Below are 19,342 nucleotides of genomic sequence, written 5' to 3'. Positions count from 1 at the left end.
ACTGCTGGCCAACATCATGTCTCATGTGGTGAGCCCTGGCCTCTGGTCGGTCCCTGAACCTCCAGCAGGGCAGGCTAGAAAGGGCCCTAGATGTATCTTTGATGTAAAACTTGGGTTGCTCCAACATCCAGAGGAATGATGGAATTTTCATTAGTGGGAAAGACAAATTGCCCATCCCTTGGTCAGGGGCCCCTGTGCTGGTTTAGCACAGAGCTGAGGGTGCTCACCTGAAGAAGGCTTCAGGGAGACCTCAGAACTTCTTCAGGTGCCTAAAGGGGCTCCAAGGAGCTAGAGGGACTTGGGACAAGGACCTGGAGTGACAGGGAATGGTTTCCCACTGCTAGAGGGCACGGTTAGATGGGATACTAGGGAGAAACTCTTCCCTAAGAGGGTGGGCAGCCCTGGCACAGGGTGCCCAGAGCAGCTGTGGCTGCCCCTGGATCCCTGGCAGTGCCCAAGGCCAGGTTGGACATCGGGGCTTGGAGCAGCCTGGGACAGTGGGAGGTGTCCCTGCCATGGCAGGGGTGGGAATGGATGATCTTTAAGATCTCCTCCAACCCAAGCCATTCTGTGACTCTCGTTGTGGGGAGGGCCCGCGGCCGGGGGCGGTGGAGCCTCACCCGGCTGTGGGCAGGCGCGGCCCGGCAGTCCCCGCTGCGCCCCGCCCGGCGCCTTGGCAACGGGGAGGGGCGGGGCTACGGGCCGGGGGGCGGGGAGCGCGGGCCGTGCTGAGGGCGCAGTGACTAACGCTGTCTTTCCCTCCCGGTGCCGCTGTTCCTACCGTGCCCGCTTTTCCCTCCCGGTGCCGCTGTCCCCACCGTACCCGCCTTTCCGTTCCTTGTCCGCCTTTCCTACCGTGCCCGCCTTTCCCCTTAGTACCGCTGCCCCTCCTGTTCCCGCCTTAACCCCCGGTGCCGCCATGCCGGACCCAGCCTGCGGGGCCCTGCTTGACTACAAGACTGCCAAGTTCTCGCTGACGCGGAACCGGCGGGTGGGGCTGCTGCACCGGCTGCTGCAGCTGAGCGCGCTTGGCTACCTGCTGGGGTAGGGACCCTGCCCTCGGGGGGGCCGGTCCTTGCTGAGGTAGGGACGTACCCCCAGCCCTCGGGCCCGGCCGGAGGTCCCTCAGAGCCCCCCGCCCCTCCGCAGGTGGGTGCTGCTGCTGCGGAAGGGGTACCAGGAGCGCGACACGTCCCCGCGTGTCGCCGTGGTCACCAAGGTGAAGGGGGCGGCGGCCGCCGAGGCCGCGGGCCGGCGGCTCTGGGATGCTGCGGATCTCACCTGGCCCCCGCAGGTACAGCTGGGATCCGGGCGGGGCAGGGAGGTCACACGTACGGTTAGTCACCTTGGCAAGGGGATGCCGCGGGTACCACTGGCCTCCCAAAGACCTGGCAAGGTCATTAGACCCTGTTCCGCCCTTGGATCACCCTAGTGTCAGCCTCCCGTTAACAGCACCTTCTTGATTCCCAGGGAGAAAATGTGCTTTTCCTTGTGACCAATTTCATTGCCACAATCCAGCAAGCCCAAGGTACCTGCGCCGAGGTGAGTCAATGGACCTGCCCCAGCTCAGCCTCACAAGGATGGGATGGAGCCAGTGGTCCTGCTGCTCAGTGGAACCCAGTAGAAAACCAGATAAAAGGAAAAAAATGGATTTATAGTCCCACAAAACCAGATTCCCCTCATTCTCCCTGCTTCATGGCACTCCCCAGCAAATCTCCACTTGCTCTGTCATACCTTCACAAGCCAAGAGGTGTATCCACATGCTCTACCTGAACTGTTTGTGGTGGCCAGTACAGGGGACATAGGGCCTCTCCAACTCTGAGCACTTTGTGTGGTGGCACTGCATGACCGTTTTGGGCTTTCTGCTGCTCTTGAACAAGAGGATGCCTTGACATACACTCCATGGTTACCTGTGTCATGTTGCCTATATAGCTCCCTGCTGCAGGACTAATGTCCATCTTAGCATTCTGTTTTTAGGAGGAATGGAGCCCAGGGTCTAGGTGGTTTGCCAGCCAGCACTTAATGGTATATGTTCTCTGGGAGAAATCTTCCCTTTAGGCTGGAGTCAGGCCAGCTCCTCTGCTGAGCTCTCCCAGGCTGGACCCAGCTCACAGATGGGAGTAAATGTCCTTTAAGCTGTACCATTGCTGGCACTTTGTACCTAAGCCAAGCACCAGTTGTCCTAATGGTCCCTTCAGCTCCTGCTGTGGCCAAATGCTGGGAGGAGAAACGCTGGGTTTGGGTCAGGGAAAAAGGCACCAATGATCCATCTTTAAAATGCTGAGAACTCCTTAAGTTCCAGCAGGGGAGAAGTGTTGTAGGGCATTTCAGGGTTCTCACAGGCAGCCATGGGCACCTCTAGATGCTGGGTTTGCAGTGTGCAAGCCGAGGACACACAGACCTGAGGATTTCATTCAGTTCCAGAGCTGGGGTGTGTGTGGGTGCTTGTCCCAGCCTACACCCATGCTGATCTCTAAGAGTTCCTCAGTTTCTGGCACTGGGGCTGTAGATGACATTCATATTTGGAAAGCTTTGAATATTTAGTAGTGGCAGCTTTTGGCTTTGCAGGGAGTTTGAGCTGTCTTAATATTCTTGACAATCAGAGTATTTGGTGCTGGCAGATGAGTGTGTCTGTGGCCAGAGGCAGCACCAAACGTGAGCTGAGCTGTTTCAGTGGCTGTACATGCGCTTAAGTTTTTGCATCCTTTTATGCCTTTATGTTTCAGTGTTTGTGTTCCTTTTCAGACTACCGTGTTCCCGCCTTCTCTTCCTCCCCTAAATAACTCATTCCCTAAACACCTTGTGGAATCCCCAGATGTTCGCCTGCATCCCGTAATGACTTCAGACCCCTAGACAGACCCCACCCAGCCCAAAGATGCTGCTCCTCTCAGATCATGTTGGTCGGTTTTACACCTGAATGAGGGGCTGAGGCTGCCCTGAGGCCGTCCAGGGAAGGCCTGAACAGACCCCCACTTCTGACTCTATAACTGAGGATTGTCTTCCTGCATTTGAGCCTCTGTGCCCCCCAGAGCTTGGGGAGGTGGGTTTCTGATGAGATGGTGACTTCTGTCATGGCCTGGTGTAGCTGAGGGTGCTGTTAGTGGTGTTCCCTGAACAATCATCATCTCTCTGTGTTTGAATGAGAGGTTTTTACTGCTCCTGACGATCAGGTAGGTCTACAGTAAGGTGAAGATTTTCTTGTCTCTTGTAAAACTTGTGTTATGCTGGATTTAGGGACTATTAAGCTCTCCCCCAGGGAATTCATCATGGTACTTTACAAGGTGCTTAATGGGCTGATTGGGGCCATCCTGAATCCCTCTGTGCTGGTTCCCAGTTCCATCTGAAAGGTCTGAGGTAGCTCCTGGGGCTTCCTCTGCCACTGAGCAGCAGGATGCAAGTGCTCTGGAGAGGAAGGATTGCCCCTTGGACATGCCTCTCTTCTGACTGGCTGGAGGTTGGTGGATGTTCATCTCTAACTGTTTGGGAAGCACTTGGAGAAGCAGGAGCAGCAGTGCAGCAATGGCGGTGAGTGACAGCATGGCCTCAGGTAGCTGCACACCACAGTGACAGCTCTTCTCTCTGTCCCTCTCAGAGCCCCTCTGTCCTCGATGGGATGTGCACAGAAGATGCAGATTGTCCTGTGGGAAACCCTGTGGTTCATGGCAATGGTACTGGGTGTTTTGCTAAAGAAACAAAATCCTAGAATGGTTTGGGTTAAAAAGGAATTTAAAGCTCATCCTGTTCCACCCCCTGCCATGGGCAGGGACAGCTTCCACTATCCCAGGTTGCTCCAAGTCCTGTCCAGCCTGGCCTTGGACACTTCCAGGGATCCAGAGGCAGCCACAGCTTCTCTGGGCACCCTGTGCCAGGGCCACACCCTCAGAAGCAAGAATTCCTTCCCAATATCCCACCTTAACCTGCCTCTATCACTGGGAAACCATTCCCCTTTGTCCTGTCCCTCCAGGCCCTTGTCCCAAGTCCCTCTCCAGCTCTCTTGGAGCCCCTTTAGGCGCCTGGAGGGGCTCTGAGGTCTCTCCACAGTCTTCTCCAGGTGATCAGTCTCAACTCTCTCCGCCTCTTATATTGTCTCATTTCTAGGGATAAAAACCGGGAAATGTTTGATGTTCAGTGCCACCCATTCCACCTGTGAGATCTACGGCTGGTGCCCTGTGGAGAATGGCACCCTGCCCAGGTAATCACACATGAGGAGACAGCAGATATTGAGAGCTTTGGCTCTTTCCCTCTGTGTTAACAGGGAATCTGCCCCTCTCCCAAGGGGCAGCCAGGCTCAGGGAGACCTCTGACTTTGATGTCTGGTCAGTTAAACTCAGAGGACTTCACCCAAGAGCATTTCTTGCCCCTGTCCATTGTAGCCAAAATCCTGGGGTTGCAGGAGAGACTGCAGAGCTCATGAAGGGACCTTGGCCACTGTGCAAGACTTGGCTTTGTTGGTGTTTTTTTTTTTCTAGGAAATCTCTTCTGGCTGAGGCAGAGAATTTCACTCTTTTTATAAAAAATACTGTCCACTTCACCAAATTTAACTTCTCCAAGTAAGTACAGTACTTCCGAGCTGGGCTGAGCATGCAGCCTGGTCCAGCCTTGGCACTGAGCCTGTCAGTGGGGCTGAGGAGCTGAAGGACTCATGGAGCCAGTGACACCCAGGGCAGGTGATACTGGGGCAGTTAGGGCAGGACAGGTTTTGAGGTGAATACAGGTACTTCAGCTGTGCTCAGTGTGCTGCTCTAAGAGCGGTAGGATGAAGACACCTCAGAGACAGGGACTGGTGTCCATCTGCCCATATAGAGCACTGTGGAGAGCCAGACAAGGCCAGCCATTCCCAAGTTCTCATTTGGAAGAGAAACTAATATTTTTGTCTTTTAGTCCTTGCAGAGTGGTTTCACAGAAGGCAAGTAAAGGGCTGCACTGGCTCCACTGCCTCAGGCACAATGTGCTGCCTTACCATGGCAGGAGGCGTGGCATGAACTGTCCCTAGCAGTGACTAGATGTGGGTGCTGGGAAGAAACAAAGGAGCACAAAGAGATAGAAGGGAAGGCCATGGCACATGCTATAGAGGATAACTCCATGTGAGATTCTTCTGGGCTGGCTTTTCTCCACCGTCTCCCCATCTGTGGCTCTAGGCGAGGCATTGATGTCCCCCCACTGATTCAGGAGCACTAGTGGGCCAATGAGAGAGTCTCCTTTGCAGTCCTACAGCCAAGCACCATGACCTCCTACAGCCCTGCCTCCCCTCTGTCCTGTCTCAGGTGCAACACTTTACAAACCACTGACCCCAGCTATTTCAAGAGCTGCACATATGATCCAGTCTTCAACCCCTTCTGCCCTGTGTTCCGTGTTCGTGACATGGTGGAGGCAGCTGGAGAGAACTATGGAGACCTCGCACTGCTGGTACTTGTTTTTTCTGTAACTATGGAAGGTGACTCAAAATTCCCCAAGGATATGAGCAAGAAGCAGAGGACTGACCTGAAATGCTAAGGGACTATGCGAGCTGGGAATGCCTGAACAGTTAATGACTCAGCCAATCTGATTGCATGCTTCTCCTGGAATAAAATATGTTTTGTAGGGGGGAAGCATCAGAGTTCTTATCGAGTGGAACTGCGACCTGGACCAGTCCACTACCCAGTGCCAGCCACAGTATTCCTTCAGCCTGCAGGATACAAAGTACAATTTCAGGTGAGGATGCTGGGACAGTGGCCACACAGGCCTGTGGGATCAGCACATGGCAGTTGTTTGAGATTTCAGTTCTGAGGGACACTCTGAAAGGAGCAGCAGGGGCAGGAAGTCTCCTTCAGGCAGTTCACAAATGACACTAAGCTGGGTGGGAGTGTGGATCAGCTGGAGGGCAGGAAGTTCTACAGAGGGAACTGGACAGACTGGATCCATGGGCCAAGGCCAATAGTGTGAGGTTCAACAACATCAAGTGCCAGGTCCTGTGTTGGGGTCAGAACAATGCCATGGAATGCTCCAGGCTGGGGCAGAGTGGCTGGAAAGCTGCAGGCAGAAAACGACCTGAAGGTGAACATGAACTGTATGCCCAGGTGGGCAGGAAGGCCAAGGGCACCTGATCTGTGCCAGCCCTAATGTGGCAGCTCGCCCTGCTGGGGTACCTCCAGTCCTGGCAGATCTGGGCCTCTCATGACGAGAGACCTGGAGGGGCTGGACTGTGTCCAGGGAAGGGAGCAGAACTGGGGAAGGGGCTGGAGCCTCAGGAGCAGCTGTGGGGGCTCAGCCTGGAGACAAAGAGGCTTAGGAGGGATCTTCTGGCTCTGCACAACTCCCTGACAGGTGAGGGCAGCCAGGGGGGTTCAGGCTCTGCTCCCAGGCAACAACAGAATCACAGAATAACTAGGTTGGAAGAGACCTTCAAAATCACTGAGTCCAGCTCAGCCCTAACACCTCAACTGAACCACGGCACCGAGTGCCACATTCAGTCTTTTTTTAAACACTTCCAGGGATGGTGACTCCACCCACCTCCCTGGGCAGAGAGAGCCTTATTGGAGGGAGCAACCTGAAGTTGCACTAAGGGAGTGTTTAGATTGGATGTTAGAAAAAATGTTTTCACTGTGTAGTGGTTTGAAAGTAAAACGAGTGAGAGGCTCCAAGTCAGAAATACAATTTAATGAGAAGAAAAGGGAAAAAAGGTAAAATAAAATAAATGCAATAATACAAAAAGACCACTGACAGAGTCAGAATACAACCTGAGCAGGGTGATGGAAGCAGTCCAGGTGAGGTGGTCTTCCTGAAGCACTGAGCCTGTAGAAAGGTCTGGGAGCTCTGGTCCTCTGGGAATCCAATAGGTGAGGGCTGCTTCTACTGTCCCAAATCCCAGCTTATATCCAGGTGAGAATGCTTGGCCCCTCCCCCTGGGCAGAGCATCTCCCAATGGGATGATGAGTCACACAGGGGCTCCTTGATGGCCCATTAAAGAGAGATAACCGAAGAGGGAGTTATCTGTGAGTCATGGCAAGGCATTGATGGGCCAGTAACTGAAGGCACCCCAGAGGGAGGGGGGCCTGGGAAGAGCACTGCTCCAACAATTGGCTCCAACAGTTCATGAAGATGGTGATAGAATACATCCTATACAACAACCCAGGACACACTGAAAGGCTTGTTCAGCCCTGGTGCAGCTGCCCAAGGCAGTGGTGGAGTCCCTATTGCTGGAGGGATTTAAAAGCTGTGTAGATGTGGCACCTGAGGACATGGATTAATGCTGGTTTAATTGGACTTAATGATCTTAGAGGCCTTTTCCAATAATTCAGTGATTCCAGGGCAACAGACAATGGTAACTCAGGGCAGGGTCTGTCATTATGAGGATGCTGTGGTTGTTCCCACACTTTGTAGCTCTGTTGTGTTTGGAGCTGAGCAGGGCATTACCTGCCTGAGGGCAGGGACTTGTGACTATGCCCACCTGAACTGGGCACACTGAGAGCTCTGTGCTCCCAGTGACCCAGACTGGGTGCTGAGGGGATGCTGATGCCCTGCCGTTGGTACCAGTGAGTCATCGCTGCGTGTGTATGCTCAGTTCCCAGCCTGGAGGACACCCACAGGCACAGCAATCCTTTGGCACTGGCACCTCCTTCCCTCCCTGCCTGCATGGGGCTGCCTTTCTGAGCCATGCCCAATGTCTCCCACAGAACTGCCTCCTACTACTGGGACTCGCAGCGGCAGCTCTACCGGAATCTGCTGAAGCTCTATGGGATCCGCTTCGACCTCTCTGTGCGTGGCCAGGTACGTTGGGCTCCTCAGCCCCAGGGCTGACTCCTTGCACCACTGCTCCTACTCCACCCCCATAGTTTCTGACACCGTCACTTCTCCACACCCTGGCGAGCTCTTTCCAGAGATTTCTAAGCAGAGGAGGAGAAAACGGTCTCTCCCATTTGAAGAAGAACCTTTTGGTAACACCCTGAAGAGGGAGATTTCCCTCTCTGAGCGTCATGGGGGCTGTGAAGCTGTTCAGTAGGCAAGGTGAGCTGGTCTGGGCTTGTGGGTGTCTCTCTCAGAGGGTCTTATGATGGGAGCACACTGACAAAGATCAACCTGAACTCTACTGAACCTGGACAATTAATCCCTTCTTGATTAAAAGGACCCTCAGGGGGTATAGGTGTGGCGTGATCAAGGCTGGACATGCTCTACCCATGTGTACTGAGAGCCCAGAAACCCCCTGTTGTCCTGGACTCATCCTCAGCAGTGTGGGCAGGAGGTAAAGGGGGATTCTGCTTCTCTGCCTTGCTCAGGTGCAGTGCTGCCTCCAGCTCTGGTGTCCCCTAGACCAGAAGGATTTGGAGCTGCTGGAGTTAGCCTAGAGGAGGCCACAGAGGTGCTCCAAGGGGTGGAGCCCCTCTGCTCTGGGGCCAGGCTGTGAGAGCTGGGGGTGCTCACCTGGAGAGGAGGAGGCTCCAGGGAGAGCTCAGAGCCCCTTCCAGGGGCTAAAGGGGCTCCAGGAGAGCTGGAGAGGGACTGGGGACAAGGGCTGGAGGGACAGGACACAGGGAATGGCTTCCCACTGCCAGAGGGCAGGGCTGGATGGGATATTGGGAAGGAATCCTTCTCTGTGAGGGTAGTGATGCCCTGGCAGAGGGTGTCCAGAGAAGCTGTGGCTGCCTCTGGATCCCTGGAAGTCCAGTCCAGGCTGGACAGGGCTTAGAGCACCTTGGGATAGTGAAAGGTGTCCCTGCCTGTGCCAGAGGGTGGAATGAGATGAGCTTTAAAGTTTCTTCCAACCCAAACTATTTCATGTTTTCGTGATTGCTGATGCTACTCTGTGCAGCATCACTAACAAACTCAGTGCTTAGCTTTCCAAAGAGGGAGCCTGTGCAAAGAGCACTTCCCACACTGAGAGATGTCCACAGCTGGTCATTTGTGCTCAGCAGTGCCCTTTGCACCTGAAAAAAGTGAAGCACACAGTGCAGGACATTGTGTACCACTTCTAGGCTGAGAGAGTAGGTCCAGGAGCTGTGGAGCAGGATAGAGCAGCCAGATGTGAAGCCACCAGACTCATTTGTGAAAGGAGGGACACATCACATCAGGGTTGTGTTTACTGGGATATGGTTCCATGGGTGGCAGCTGCAGCAAGAGGGAGGTTCCTGCTGTGCCTGCAGAAGCAGGTGGGTCACAGTAACCTCTGCTGCTTTCAGGTCATCAGGCCCCTCAGTCCCTTCTTTGACAGCCAAAGGGAGTTGGAGTCAGCACAGCAGCAGTTCCTGCAAATGAGCATGGGGAAATATCCCTGGATCCTTTCAGCACCTCATGACTTTGAGCGTGCTGCCCTGCAAGGCTCAGTCCACAACCTTCTCACCCCTCTGACCACTCTCCACCCTCTCTCTTACCCCTCCACTGTTTCTCACCAGGCTGGGAAGTTCAGCATTGTTCCTACTGCCGTGAGCTTTGGCACCAGCATCGCCTTCTTTGGTGCCGTGAGTACTCCATATACACTCTTTTCCTTCACTCCGTGGCTTGGGATTTGCCACTTCTCAGCTGTTGGCCTGCCTGCCTGGGCACAAGGCTTCCTGGCTGGCTGGCTTAGTGCCAGCCAGCACAGAGGGGAGATGGCCTGGCAGGGTGTCAGCTCAGGTCTCCCTGTGACCATTAGTAATGGCACCACTGGATTGGGATCATGAGTGCTGTCAAGGTTGCATCTCATGGAGGTCAGGTTTTTGTGTGGATCCTGGGACAGAGCGTCACTGGGATGCTGCTGGCAGGAGAGACCGGTTCCTGTCTGCTTCTCCTATGACTGAAGAGACCCAGTGTCTTGTCACTGTGGTGGGGCAGCCCCTTGTAGGGCCCTTCTGTGGCTCTTCTCTTCCAGCAGAGTAATACAGAGGTCCCCCACATGCCCCCCTTTCCTCTCAGACATGTTCATCCCAGTCCATATGTGACTGTGAGGGTGCTGGAATAGCCCTCCCTGTCCATCCATTGCAGCGTAGGGATCCTGTCTGACCTTCTATGCAGGTCCTGGGACTGGGTTGGGTCAGAGAAGAGGCATTGGAGCTGCTTGGAGGCAGGGCTCACTTACTGCCCCAACAAATGCCCACAGCTGGCTGCAGGGCTCAGTGGGAGCCAGGACAGAAGGCCAGGCATTCCTGTGGGAAGTTTCTCATCTCCAATGTCTGTCTCCAGGCTACGATGATCTGTGACCTGGTTCTGCTCTACCTGGATGCAAAGGCTGACCTTTATTGGAAGGAGAAGTTTGAGGAGGTAAGGATAGGGCCACATGGGAGGTTTTGAAGTGAATAATTTTAGATTTAATGATTTTCTGCCCTTTAAAACTCAGTTCCCAAGATCAGGACAAAAACTGGTGGAGAAGCTCTTAGTCTCCAACTTTTGGGCTTGGTTGCCAGTCTGAACTGGGAAAGAGTGCCAGGAGTCAGGAACCAGCACCATGACCTCAGCTACTGTCAAAACATCAGTGGCTTGCCATGGGGACCTTACCTGGGAAACTGACCCAGCTCTATGCTTTTTCACCCTCTTCCAAATGGAATCTGTTGGGACTCCGTGCAGAGAGAGGCCGGCTCTTCAGGGCATAATCTTCTGTGATTCATTGACAGATTTATATGCCAAGCATGATTCCATTGTGGGAATTCACTGACCTAGTGAATCAGGGAGTCACAGGGAGGCCCCTAAAGACCGGGAGAGCTGGCAGCCCTGTCTCAGGTCATCTCCAGCTTTGTCTGGCCAAGTCTTTGGAGCCTCTGAGGACTGAGATCCCCTATCTCCTGGTGCACTATCCCAAAGCTGCACCATCCTATGGGGTATAAATTTTCCTAATACTTGATCTTGAATCCTCAGTGGAGCAAGAGTCCTGGACAGTGAATCTGGTTGCATGGAACCAAGCAGACTAGCCAAGGGCCAGCTAGGCTGCCTCCATGCCTGTTGTATACTGATGTCCCTGTTCATTTTGCAGGCAAGACCCCCTAAAGGTAAGCCTGAGGCCACAGCTTAGGGACATCGGGAATGCTCTACCACAAACACCCTCCCCTCCAGAGCCACCTCCAGGTAGATATGATGTGGACACAGCTGCAGCCCAAGTGGAGGTGGGCCAGTCCTGGCCCAGGTGAGCCCTGCTGGGGTTAGGGTTTGCCTTTCCTGGAGAGCAGCAGCAGTTCTTGGCTACTGGAGCACAGAGCCATCCTAGGGGCAGCTCCTAACACTGACAGCTAGTGCCCAAGCAGAGTGCTTGCGGAGCTGCCCCAGAACCAGAGCATGCTGGGGAGCAGCAGGTCCTGCTTGGCACAAAGCAGGCTTAAAGCATTTTGCATTTCTCCACATTCCAATCACTGTGGGCCTTGATTTCCCTTGAAAAACAGGGATGCAATGGAATAAAGCTGTTCTGGAAGCAGGAGGAGGCTCTGCTCTGTCTGTGGCCTTGGAGGGACTGTAAGGTTGTGGAGTGCTCTTCTTGTACCTCATGGTAACCCTGCATGCTTCCAGCTCGAATGGCTTCACATGGGCCACCTGGATTCTAAGAACCTCCCTGGGAAGCTCAGGGAGAGTTTAGGAGCTGAGCTTAAGATTTCAGATCAGGCTGGTACTTCCTAGGGGTGTGCAGTGGCTCCTCCACCCTGGTTGTTGCCTCCTGCCAGGGCTGATGCTCAGCAAGGACAGGCACAGCCCTGGGGTGAGCTGGAACGTTTCAAAGGTGCTGACCCCTCACTACCACTTTTCCCAGGCTATGTTGGCTGGTGCAAGGCAGGGATCAGCTGGGCTGTGCCTGGGGTGCTGCTCTGGGGGCTCCACAAAGCTCAGAAACAGTGTCTGTAGGTTCAAGTACTGTTTAATTCACCCTGCTAGGACCAGCTGTGTGGGGCAGAGGGGTCCTGCAGCATCACCACATCTCAGCTGCCTGTCGGCCTGTGCCCCCCGCCTCCCGCTGGTCCCTCCCACCCTCCTGGAACTGCTGCAGGTAGAACTGTGCTGCCAGTTGCTTGGTCATGGTCCTCAGCACCAGGAAGGCAGCCACGATCTCAAGGAGAAGGAAGGCCAAGAGCAAGCTGTGCATGGGCACCTCCAGTGGCAGGTGGATGACCTGGCTGTCCGTCAGCAGGAAGAGCAGAAGTGGCAGCTGGATCAGGAAGGAGAGGAGCAGGAACCCAGCCAGCTCAGGCACCTGCAGGATCAGAACCTGCTGAGATAGGGCATGGACGCAGTGGTGGGCTGGGAGAGCTTCCTGCATTGGCCTCTGCTGGCCTTGGCACCCAAGGACCGGAGATGTCTCTGCCACATGGAGCAGTGGTCAGATGCTCTCAAATCCCACAGTGCTGAAGGGTTACACAGGAGAGATACAGCAGGAGGGCAAGTGGGTGACCTTCATTCCCTCTCTCAAGGTCATGCCTGCACCCACAATTCTTTTCTGGGACACCTCCAGATAGAACTCCTGAGGAAGGACAGTGATGGGCAGTTGAGTCCTAAGTGAGGGGACAGCCAATTCCCCCAGCTGGGCTGATCCTCACTGAGCACATAGGGCTTTGTGACCAGGGCAAGCAGTACTTACCTTCTCCTGGAGGTTCCCCAGGTAGCCCAGGTAGAGGCGGCAGCCCTCAGCCAGTGAGAGGATGAGGAAGGCTGTGATCAGCAGAAACTGGTAGTGCCAAGGCAGTAGGTGGTACTGTAATGGGGGTACAGCCTTGTTCGAGTCCAGCTGTCCATACCCAGGTTCTATTTTCCTGTGCACCGTTCCTTGCGCTCTATGCCCAGCTCCCTGTGCCCTCCTCCCCACACCCAGCTCTCCATGCTCTGCCAGCTCTCACTCTGCTGGTGCCCACCTCTGCCTACTCTTCCCCCCCCCCCCCCATTTTAGCCATTCCTGCTTGGAAAGTTCATGATTTTCATCTCTAGCAAACAGAGATGAGCAATCTTTTCTCGTGGGGGTCAGGGCATTTTGGGGATCAATTAATTCTGAAGAGGCTCCTCTGTCCCCTGACCACTTTGTCCCCCACCCAAGCCCAGGGAGACTTGGCAGAGCAGCTCACCCCACCCCTACGTGCCCCATGGGATGGTACCTTCAGGTGCAGCATAATTCCCTCAGCCAGGCACCAGACCGGGAAGTAGTAGACATTGAAGTAGAGCATCACCTGGAGGGGCAGGCTGGACAGCACCTCGTGAGCTAGGCAGGACAGGCAGGGATGGGCAGGCTGCTCAACAGCCCCGGGGTTGCCCTGCCCATAGGGACCCTCCTCACAGCTTGCGGAGGGGAGCAGCAGACCCTGGGTCCCACAGACAGCTGATTGCAGCAAATGTTATTTTTTCTCCCCTCCTTGGTGGGTGGGTTCAAGGACTCTTTGGGTGCTACTGCCTCAGAGGCACCCAGGTGCTTTGCTGATGTGCTGAACAGGGTCGCAGTGGTGGACAGCCCCTGTTCCCAAGTCCCCTCTGCAGAGCCCTTCTGTCCATACCTGGCTGGTAGGTGTGAGCAGTGCCGCTGTCCCACGTCTTGTTGTTGATGAAGAGGGAGCCACTGAATACCACCAAGCCCCGGCGCAGGCTGGGGGGCAGCGGGGTGGATGCAGCCATGGACAGCAGCTGAGCCCTGCTCGCCCCGCCTCAGCCAGGATTAGCCAGGAGGGAATCAATGAGATGACAGGCCAGGCTAATGCGCAGGGTCACATGGCCATTGGCTCCCTGGTGACGGAGTTGCTGAGCTGGAAGGGGGATCTGAGGAAGGAGAATTCCCACCTTGGAACATGAAGCTCACACAGGAGTCACAAGGTGGAGTTGCAATGAAATCATAAGTCACAGATCAGCTTCTTTAGGGGGATCACAGCGGGTTGTACCTGTCACTGTGACCTGCAGCAACTGGGCTGAGTCCTCTCCCAGCTGGGCTCTATCAACACAAATATTTCTCAAAGACCCCTGACAGATGGGGATGCCTCATGAGAGGATGGTGCTCTTCACCTGAAATGTTTCTTCAAGGTGTCCAGGTTCATGGAGAATTTACCCATCCAGGCTCAGGGGTGCTGGGGAGGGCAGTGAGGGATATGTTAGGGGGTGGTTGAGCCAGAGGTGAATGGCAGGGAAAGGTTCTTCAAGAGCTTCAAGTTTAAAATCACAGAATTAGTAAGGTGGGAAAATCCCTCTAAGATCATCAGGTCGGATCATTAACCCAGAACTGCCAGGGCCACTACTAAACTATGTCCCCAAGTGCTACATCTGCATATTCATTGAACGCTTCCAGGGATGGGGACTCAACCACTGCCCTAAGCAGTCTGTGTAAGAGCTGGACAAACCTTTCCATGAAGAAATATTCCCAAATTCCACCCTGAGCCTTCCCTGGCCCAGCCTGAGGCCGTTCCCTCTCCTCCTGCCCCTGTTCCCTGGGAGCAGAGCCTGACCCCCCCCGGCTGTCCCCTCCTGGCAGGGAGTTGTGCAGAGCCACAAGGTCCCCCCTGAGGCTCCTTTTCTCCAGGCTGAGCCCCTTTCCCAGCTCCCTCAGCTGCTCCTGGGGCTCCAAACCCTTCCCCAGCTCTGTTCCCTTCTCTGGACACATTCTCTAAGTGTCAGTCAGTTTTACCCAACAGATCTGGTCTCGCCTCATGATCTTCAGCCTCCAACTTACCCCGTAAGGTGCACTAGAGAAGCTGCCTCAAAAAGTAGAATTAAGTGCTATAAATGGGGTCCTTAAGGGCCAGGAACTGTCAAGGAACACAAGAAACCAAGGAAAGAGAATTCTTTTCCTGGATAAAGCTAAAATGAAATTGTAGAGTTCACTGACATATGCTGCCAAAACCAAACCATCTGGGACTGAAAACAACACGTGACTGGCTGAAGTAGGGTCACAGAATGGTTTGGGCTGGACGAGATCTCATCCCACTCCCTGCCATGGGCAGGGACACTTTCTACTAGACCAGGTTGCTCCAAGCCCCATCCATCCTGGCCTTGGACACTTCCAGGGATCCAGAGGCAGCCACAGCTTCTCTGGGCACCCTGTGCCAGGGCCTCACCACCCTCACAGGGAAGAATTTCTTCACTATATCCCAACTTCTTCCCAATATCCCAACCCATCCCTTGTCTCCAGTCTCTCTCCAGCTCTCTTGGAGCCTCCTTTTGCCCTGGAAAGGGCTCTGAGCTCTCCCTGGAGCCTTCTGTTCTCCAGGTGAGCAGCCCCAGCTCTCCCAGCCTGGCTCCAGAGCAGAGGGGCTCAGTCCTCAGAGCATCTCTGTGGCCTCCTCTGGACTCTCCAGCAGCTCCAGGTCCTTCCTGTGCAGGGACTCTAGAGCTGGATGCAGTTCTCCAGTTGAGGTCTCACCTGCATGGGGCAGAGGCAAACCCCAGCTGTCCCCCAAGTCCTGCCAGCACACAGGTGAGACATGGGCAGGGTGACAGTCATGGCCCAGAATCTGAGGAGCAGGAGCTGGTGGAGGGCTCAGGATCTGGGGGCATCAAGTCTGCGTGGGCAGGCAAGGTGAGCAACCAAGATGATACCTGGGCAGTCTGAAGGTAACTGAGATGGGGCAGTGCAGCTGGGGGTCACTACATGTTCCCCAGTTGGGCTCTTGTTCCTCACAGGGACAGACAGTTTCTTAAGAGATAGAAACTTTGTGTCCTGGCATGAGAGGTTGCATAATGCACCTGGAAAGGTGGCAAAGAACACAACCCAGCCTTGCCCAGTTCCAGGACAGACTCGCCACTGGGAAGCATTTGCCAAGGCACTGGATAAGGGGTCCCAGGTTCAACACCACCCCACATCTGTGCAGAGGAGCAATACCCATCAGAGCCAGCAGCCCTGCCATTATCTGGCACCATGTCCCAGGGAAAGCTACAGTGGTAACTGGGATTTCACATGTCATGGGTGATATTACTAGCCCTGGCAGAAACAACTCCTCTGTAAAAAGAGGGGAATAGGACTTGCTAGCCCCACCACAGCTGTAGACTGGGGCAGAAGGTCCTTCCTCAGCCTCTGAATGCTCTTCAGCCCTGTGAACATGGGGATGATGCCCACTTTATGCAGCTCATGCCCAATACTGGATGAGGCTCCATCAGAGGCAAAGGAGGTAAAAAGGCATCTTCCTGAAAACAAAGCACTCTGCCAGTGTGTCCCCAAGTTGTGCTGGGGGAGCTGCTGGACGTGGAGAATATGACGAGCTTGGGGAAAACACACAGCTCTGGGGAATGCCACCTGGTGGTGCCCCAGAGTCCCCTGGCACTCCAGCTGGGATCCCTGGGGAGCTGCCAAAGCCGAGAGCAGCTATCCCAGCAGCAGGACACGGGATACAAAGCCAGATCTTGGTGTGTACTGGGCAGAGCTGAGGCAGCACCTGGGCAGCTGCTTCTACCTGGGCAGTACTCATGGCCCTAGCCCACTCTGGAAGAGCCTTGCCTGGGGCACTAGGCACTGAGCAGCCGCAGCCAACCCTGCCCTCAGAGGAGAACCTGGGGACAGGAACACTGACATTTGTCTTTTGGAACCTGAGATGAGACTTGCAAGTTCCCATCACTTTGTGGATCCAGTGGGCACGCAAGGGTCCCTGTTCATCACTGTGTGCTGGAGTGTTACCTGCTACCATCCCTCCTAGTCATTCCATCTGGGAAAAGCTTTGTAGTGAAACCAGGATGTGATACACTGGTGCATTTCTACGCAAGATCTGAAAGACTGGAAATACAGGTGAGCTGGAGCCAGGTGAGAAGTCTCCAGAGAAGAGGTGCTTGAACAACCTGGCCAGGCAGAGGTGACCTAAGGTCTTGGAAGGAATCAGAAATGACCCAGACACCAAGAATAGTATTGCTTTAATTCATAGGGGGTGAATCAAATTAAAAATATAAATCCTCTTGTTTGAGACTCAGGGTAAAACACTGCTGGGGAAGGAGTCACCCCCAGAACAAAGCACTGGAGTGTCTCCAAGGGGGACCTTCAACCACTACTCCGCTGAGCTGATGGACACTAGGCTGTGGCTGGCCAGGTCCACTCCTGAGCTGGAGACATGGCTCTTCTTCAGCATGGAGCAGGAAACAGGACAGCAGAGCACTGGCATGGTGGGCTGGGAAATACAGCCTTGTCACTACACCAGACTAGGGCCAGAGATTGGACAGCTAGAAATGTTCCCCCAGCTACTTTTCCTTGAATAATGCCTCAGCAACACACTGATCCCATGATAGCCCTAAGGAGAGATATGCCAAGGCTGGCTGGAAGGGTGGCCACCCAGCCCAGGGCTGCAGCTGAGCCATCACAGCTCTCAGGCACCCCTGCTACGCACCCCAGGACTGAGCCAAGAGCTGCCAGTGCCCCAGCCCAAACTGAGCCCGGAGAGACAGGGAATGCACCCCAGTCCCTTGGCTGCTCCAGAACAGGAGATGCTGGGACGGGGACCAATGAGCTCCAGAGCCCTCAGCATGGACAGGGACCCATCTCTGCTGGTGGGGCTGCACAGGACCAGCCTGCACAACACAAGCACCAGCTGCACAGAGATCACCCAGTGTAACCCCATCTCCTGGCCTGCCCAGATGGCCCCTGGCGTGGGTGGGCACAGGGAAAGCTGTGGCAAATGCTGCAGCCATGCAGGAAAGGTGCAGATGTCAAGCTCTGCAGGGATGCACATTGGAGCTTTGCTGGGAGCGAAGAGAATTGGAGAGAATCATCATGCATGAAAGCACAGGAGCAAAAAAGGCACTCATGCTGCTTATGGGGGTGAGGGATGTGCATGGGGCAAACCCGCCTGGGGGCCCTCAGCCCAATGGCAGGATCCAGAGTTATATGACACCCATACCCACTGCAGTGCCAAACCCCATGCTCTCCGTGGGCTTCTTTTCCAGCATTCCACAGCAATTGCAACAGCAGAGCCCCAGCCCAGCAGGCAGAGGAGCTGTGTGAGATCCTCCTGGGAAGGTCAGTGCACAATGCCAGGTTCATCCAGGTCTCAAAGGGAAATGGCTGAGCCATGGGGTTCCCACCGGGTCGTGGAGCTGCTGTCCTATCTCCCCACAGCGAGTGCAGCATCAGGAGGGCTCAGCAATCAGTGGTGTTAGGAGCCTTTCCCTGTTAGCCAGGACATGTCTCCAGTTCTAAAAGAGAGAGAAATCACAGTGCTGTGAGGGATTTCTCAATGTGTGCAGGGAAATGCTGTTGGTATGCCTCGGTGCTAGTTCAGTACATGGTGTCCATCCCAGCACCCTGCTCCCTCCTCTGCCCTCGCCTGTCACTAAACTGTCCAAAAAGTCACCTCCAGATCCTAAATTCTGTGTAAAACTGAGCTCAAACATTTTACTTATTTATATTTAAAAGCAGCCCTTCAAAAATCCATGGAAAGTCACCAAACCCCCAGCCAAGCAAGGTCCCAGTGAACAGGATCTGTGCCTGATGTGGCTCCTGGCAGCCGCAGCCCAATCACCCAGCATTGTCCGCCGTGTGAGGGAGATGCAAAACAAGGACACCCTCCATGTAACCAGTGTCCCCACATGGGAATTAGGGACATGGCCCAGTCAGGGGCCCAGCTGTCTCTCCTGCCAGCCCCTCACATCCAGCACACTCATGACCCCAAACCAAACGTACTTGCCATGATGGACAAACAGCCTAAAGTTATGAAAGCAGCAGGAAACAAAGAAAGAAAAGACATTCAGGTTTAATATGGCTTCCTCCAGCCCCTGAGCCCCACCACAAGGGCAGCAGCTCCTCCCCCACCCCCAGGATGCCCACAAGATACCACCTCCCTCCCAGCCACAAAGTGGGACACCAGCAACCATTTCCCGATGTACTGGGGTGATGGCACAAGAAATTCTTCCCTTTGAGGATGGTGAGACCCTGGCACAGGCTGCCCAGAGAACCTCTGGCTGCCCCATCCCTGGAAATCCAAGACTAGGTTGCATGGGGCTTGGAGCAACCTGGAAGGGAAGGGGACGGGGTGGAACTGGATGGGCTTTAAGGTCCCTTTCAACCCAAACTATTCTGTCATTTTATGAGCCCTGTCTCAGCAGGGGGCTGGGCCATGACATGCTCCCCATTTCAGGGGTGCCCAGGGAGTCTGAGCTGGCTCAGAGCTGCCTGGGGGTTGGGAATGCTCCTCTCTCTGAGCTTTTGAAAAGATCTGGTTTTATTCCAGATGTGGAAACACCCCTGGGCAGGGACCCACATTCTCTCAGCAGCTCTGATCCCCACTTTAAAGGCTTCTTCCCAGCTGTTATCACCTCCCTCACATTTGCTTTCCAGCAACCACCCTCAGCACAAAGCTATGCTTTTTCCTCTGCCCGGTCTTGAAAGCAAAGCGAAGGGAGAAAAATGCCCTTTGCCTATGAACTCTGCTCCATGGAACTGGAGGCTGAGACACCAGGGGCCAGCATCCTGGCACCACCAGCTCTCTGAAGGAATCATGCACAGGCTACACACCCGGTCCCTCTCTGCAGG

At 54.7% G+C, this 19,342-nt stretch overlaps 3 protein-coding genes across 5 annotated transcripts in view; 1 reads left to right on the top strand and 2 right to left on the bottom strand.

The window, feature by feature from the left end:
- The first annotated feature begins 828 nt into the window (after positions 1–828).
- P2RX6 (purinergic receptor P2X 6) lies at positions 829–11,108 on the top strand. 2 transcript variants are annotated; one of them, XM_066331111.1, is made up of 12 exons: positions 829–1,044; positions 1,150–1,294; positions 1,471–1,542; positions 3,593–3,668; positions 4,099–4,192; positions 4,470–4,550; positions 5,265–5,406; positions 5,582–5,691; positions 7,653–7,746; positions 9,366–9,431; positions 10,135–10,212; positions 10,919–11,108. In XM_066331111.1, exons 1-12 carry the CDS (start codon positions 920–922, stop codon positions 10,955–10,957), a joined length of 1,122 nt encoding a protein of 373 aa, XP_066187208.1. In that variant the 5' UTR covers positions 829–919; the 3' UTR covers positions 10,958–11,108. The 2 variants fall into 2 exon arrangements, with proteins under 2 accessions (XP_066187208.1, XP_066187207.1); XM_066331110.1 differs by lacking the exons at positions 10,135–10,212; positions 10,919–11,108 and having other exon boundaries at positions 9,366–10,121.
- Positions 11,109–11,762: 654 nt separating this feature from the next.
- LOC136369125 (transmembrane protein 17B-like) lies at positions 11,763–13,524 on the bottom strand. Its single transcript, XM_066331792.1, is given in 5 exon segments — positions 11,763–12,121; positions 12,506–12,619; positions 13,014–13,184; positions 13,187–13,302; positions 13,407–13,524. Coding segments are annotated over 5 exon segments (801 nt in total). The 3' UTR covers positions 11,763–11,839.
- A 3,193-nt stretch (positions 13,525–16,717) lies between these two features.
- AIFM3 (apoptosis inducing factor mitochondria associated 3) overlaps positions 16,718–19,342 on the bottom strand; it is a 60,575-nt gene continuing 57,950 nt past the window's right edge. The window contains exon 20 of one of the 2 annotated variants that reach the window (XM_066331109.1): positions 16,718–18,006. In XM_066331109.1, the coding sequence (XP_066187206.1) occupies positions 17,967–18,006 (40 nt within the window). In that variant the 3' untranslated portion in view covers positions 16,718–17,966. The other variant, XM_066331108.1, reaches the window with a different exon arrangement.

Source organism: Sylvia atricapilla, chromosome 17 (genome assembly GCF_009819655.1).
Source record: "Sylvia atricapilla isolate bSylAtr1 chromosome 17, bSylAtr1.pri, whole genome shotgun sequence".
NCBI lineage: Eukaryota > Metazoa > Chordata > Aves > Passeriformes > Sylviidae > Sylvia > Sylvia atricapilla.
Note: the sequence above shows the minus strand (reverse complement) of the source record. Positions and strands in the feature narration are given on the sequence as shown.

Coding starts and splice junctions, on each gene's coding strand:
- P2RX6 (XM_066331110.1), top strand. CDS start 920: ATGCCGGACCCAGCCTGCGGGGCCCTGCTTGACTACAAGACTGCCAAG. Junction 1,295..1,470: donor ATCTCACCTGGCCCCCGCAG/GTACAGCTGGGA, acceptor CTTGATTCCCAG/GGAGAAAATGTGCTTTTCCT. Junction 4,551..5,264: donor ACCAAATTTAACTTCTCCAA/GTAAGTACAGTA, acceptor GTCCTGTCTCAG/GTGCAACACTTTACAAACCA.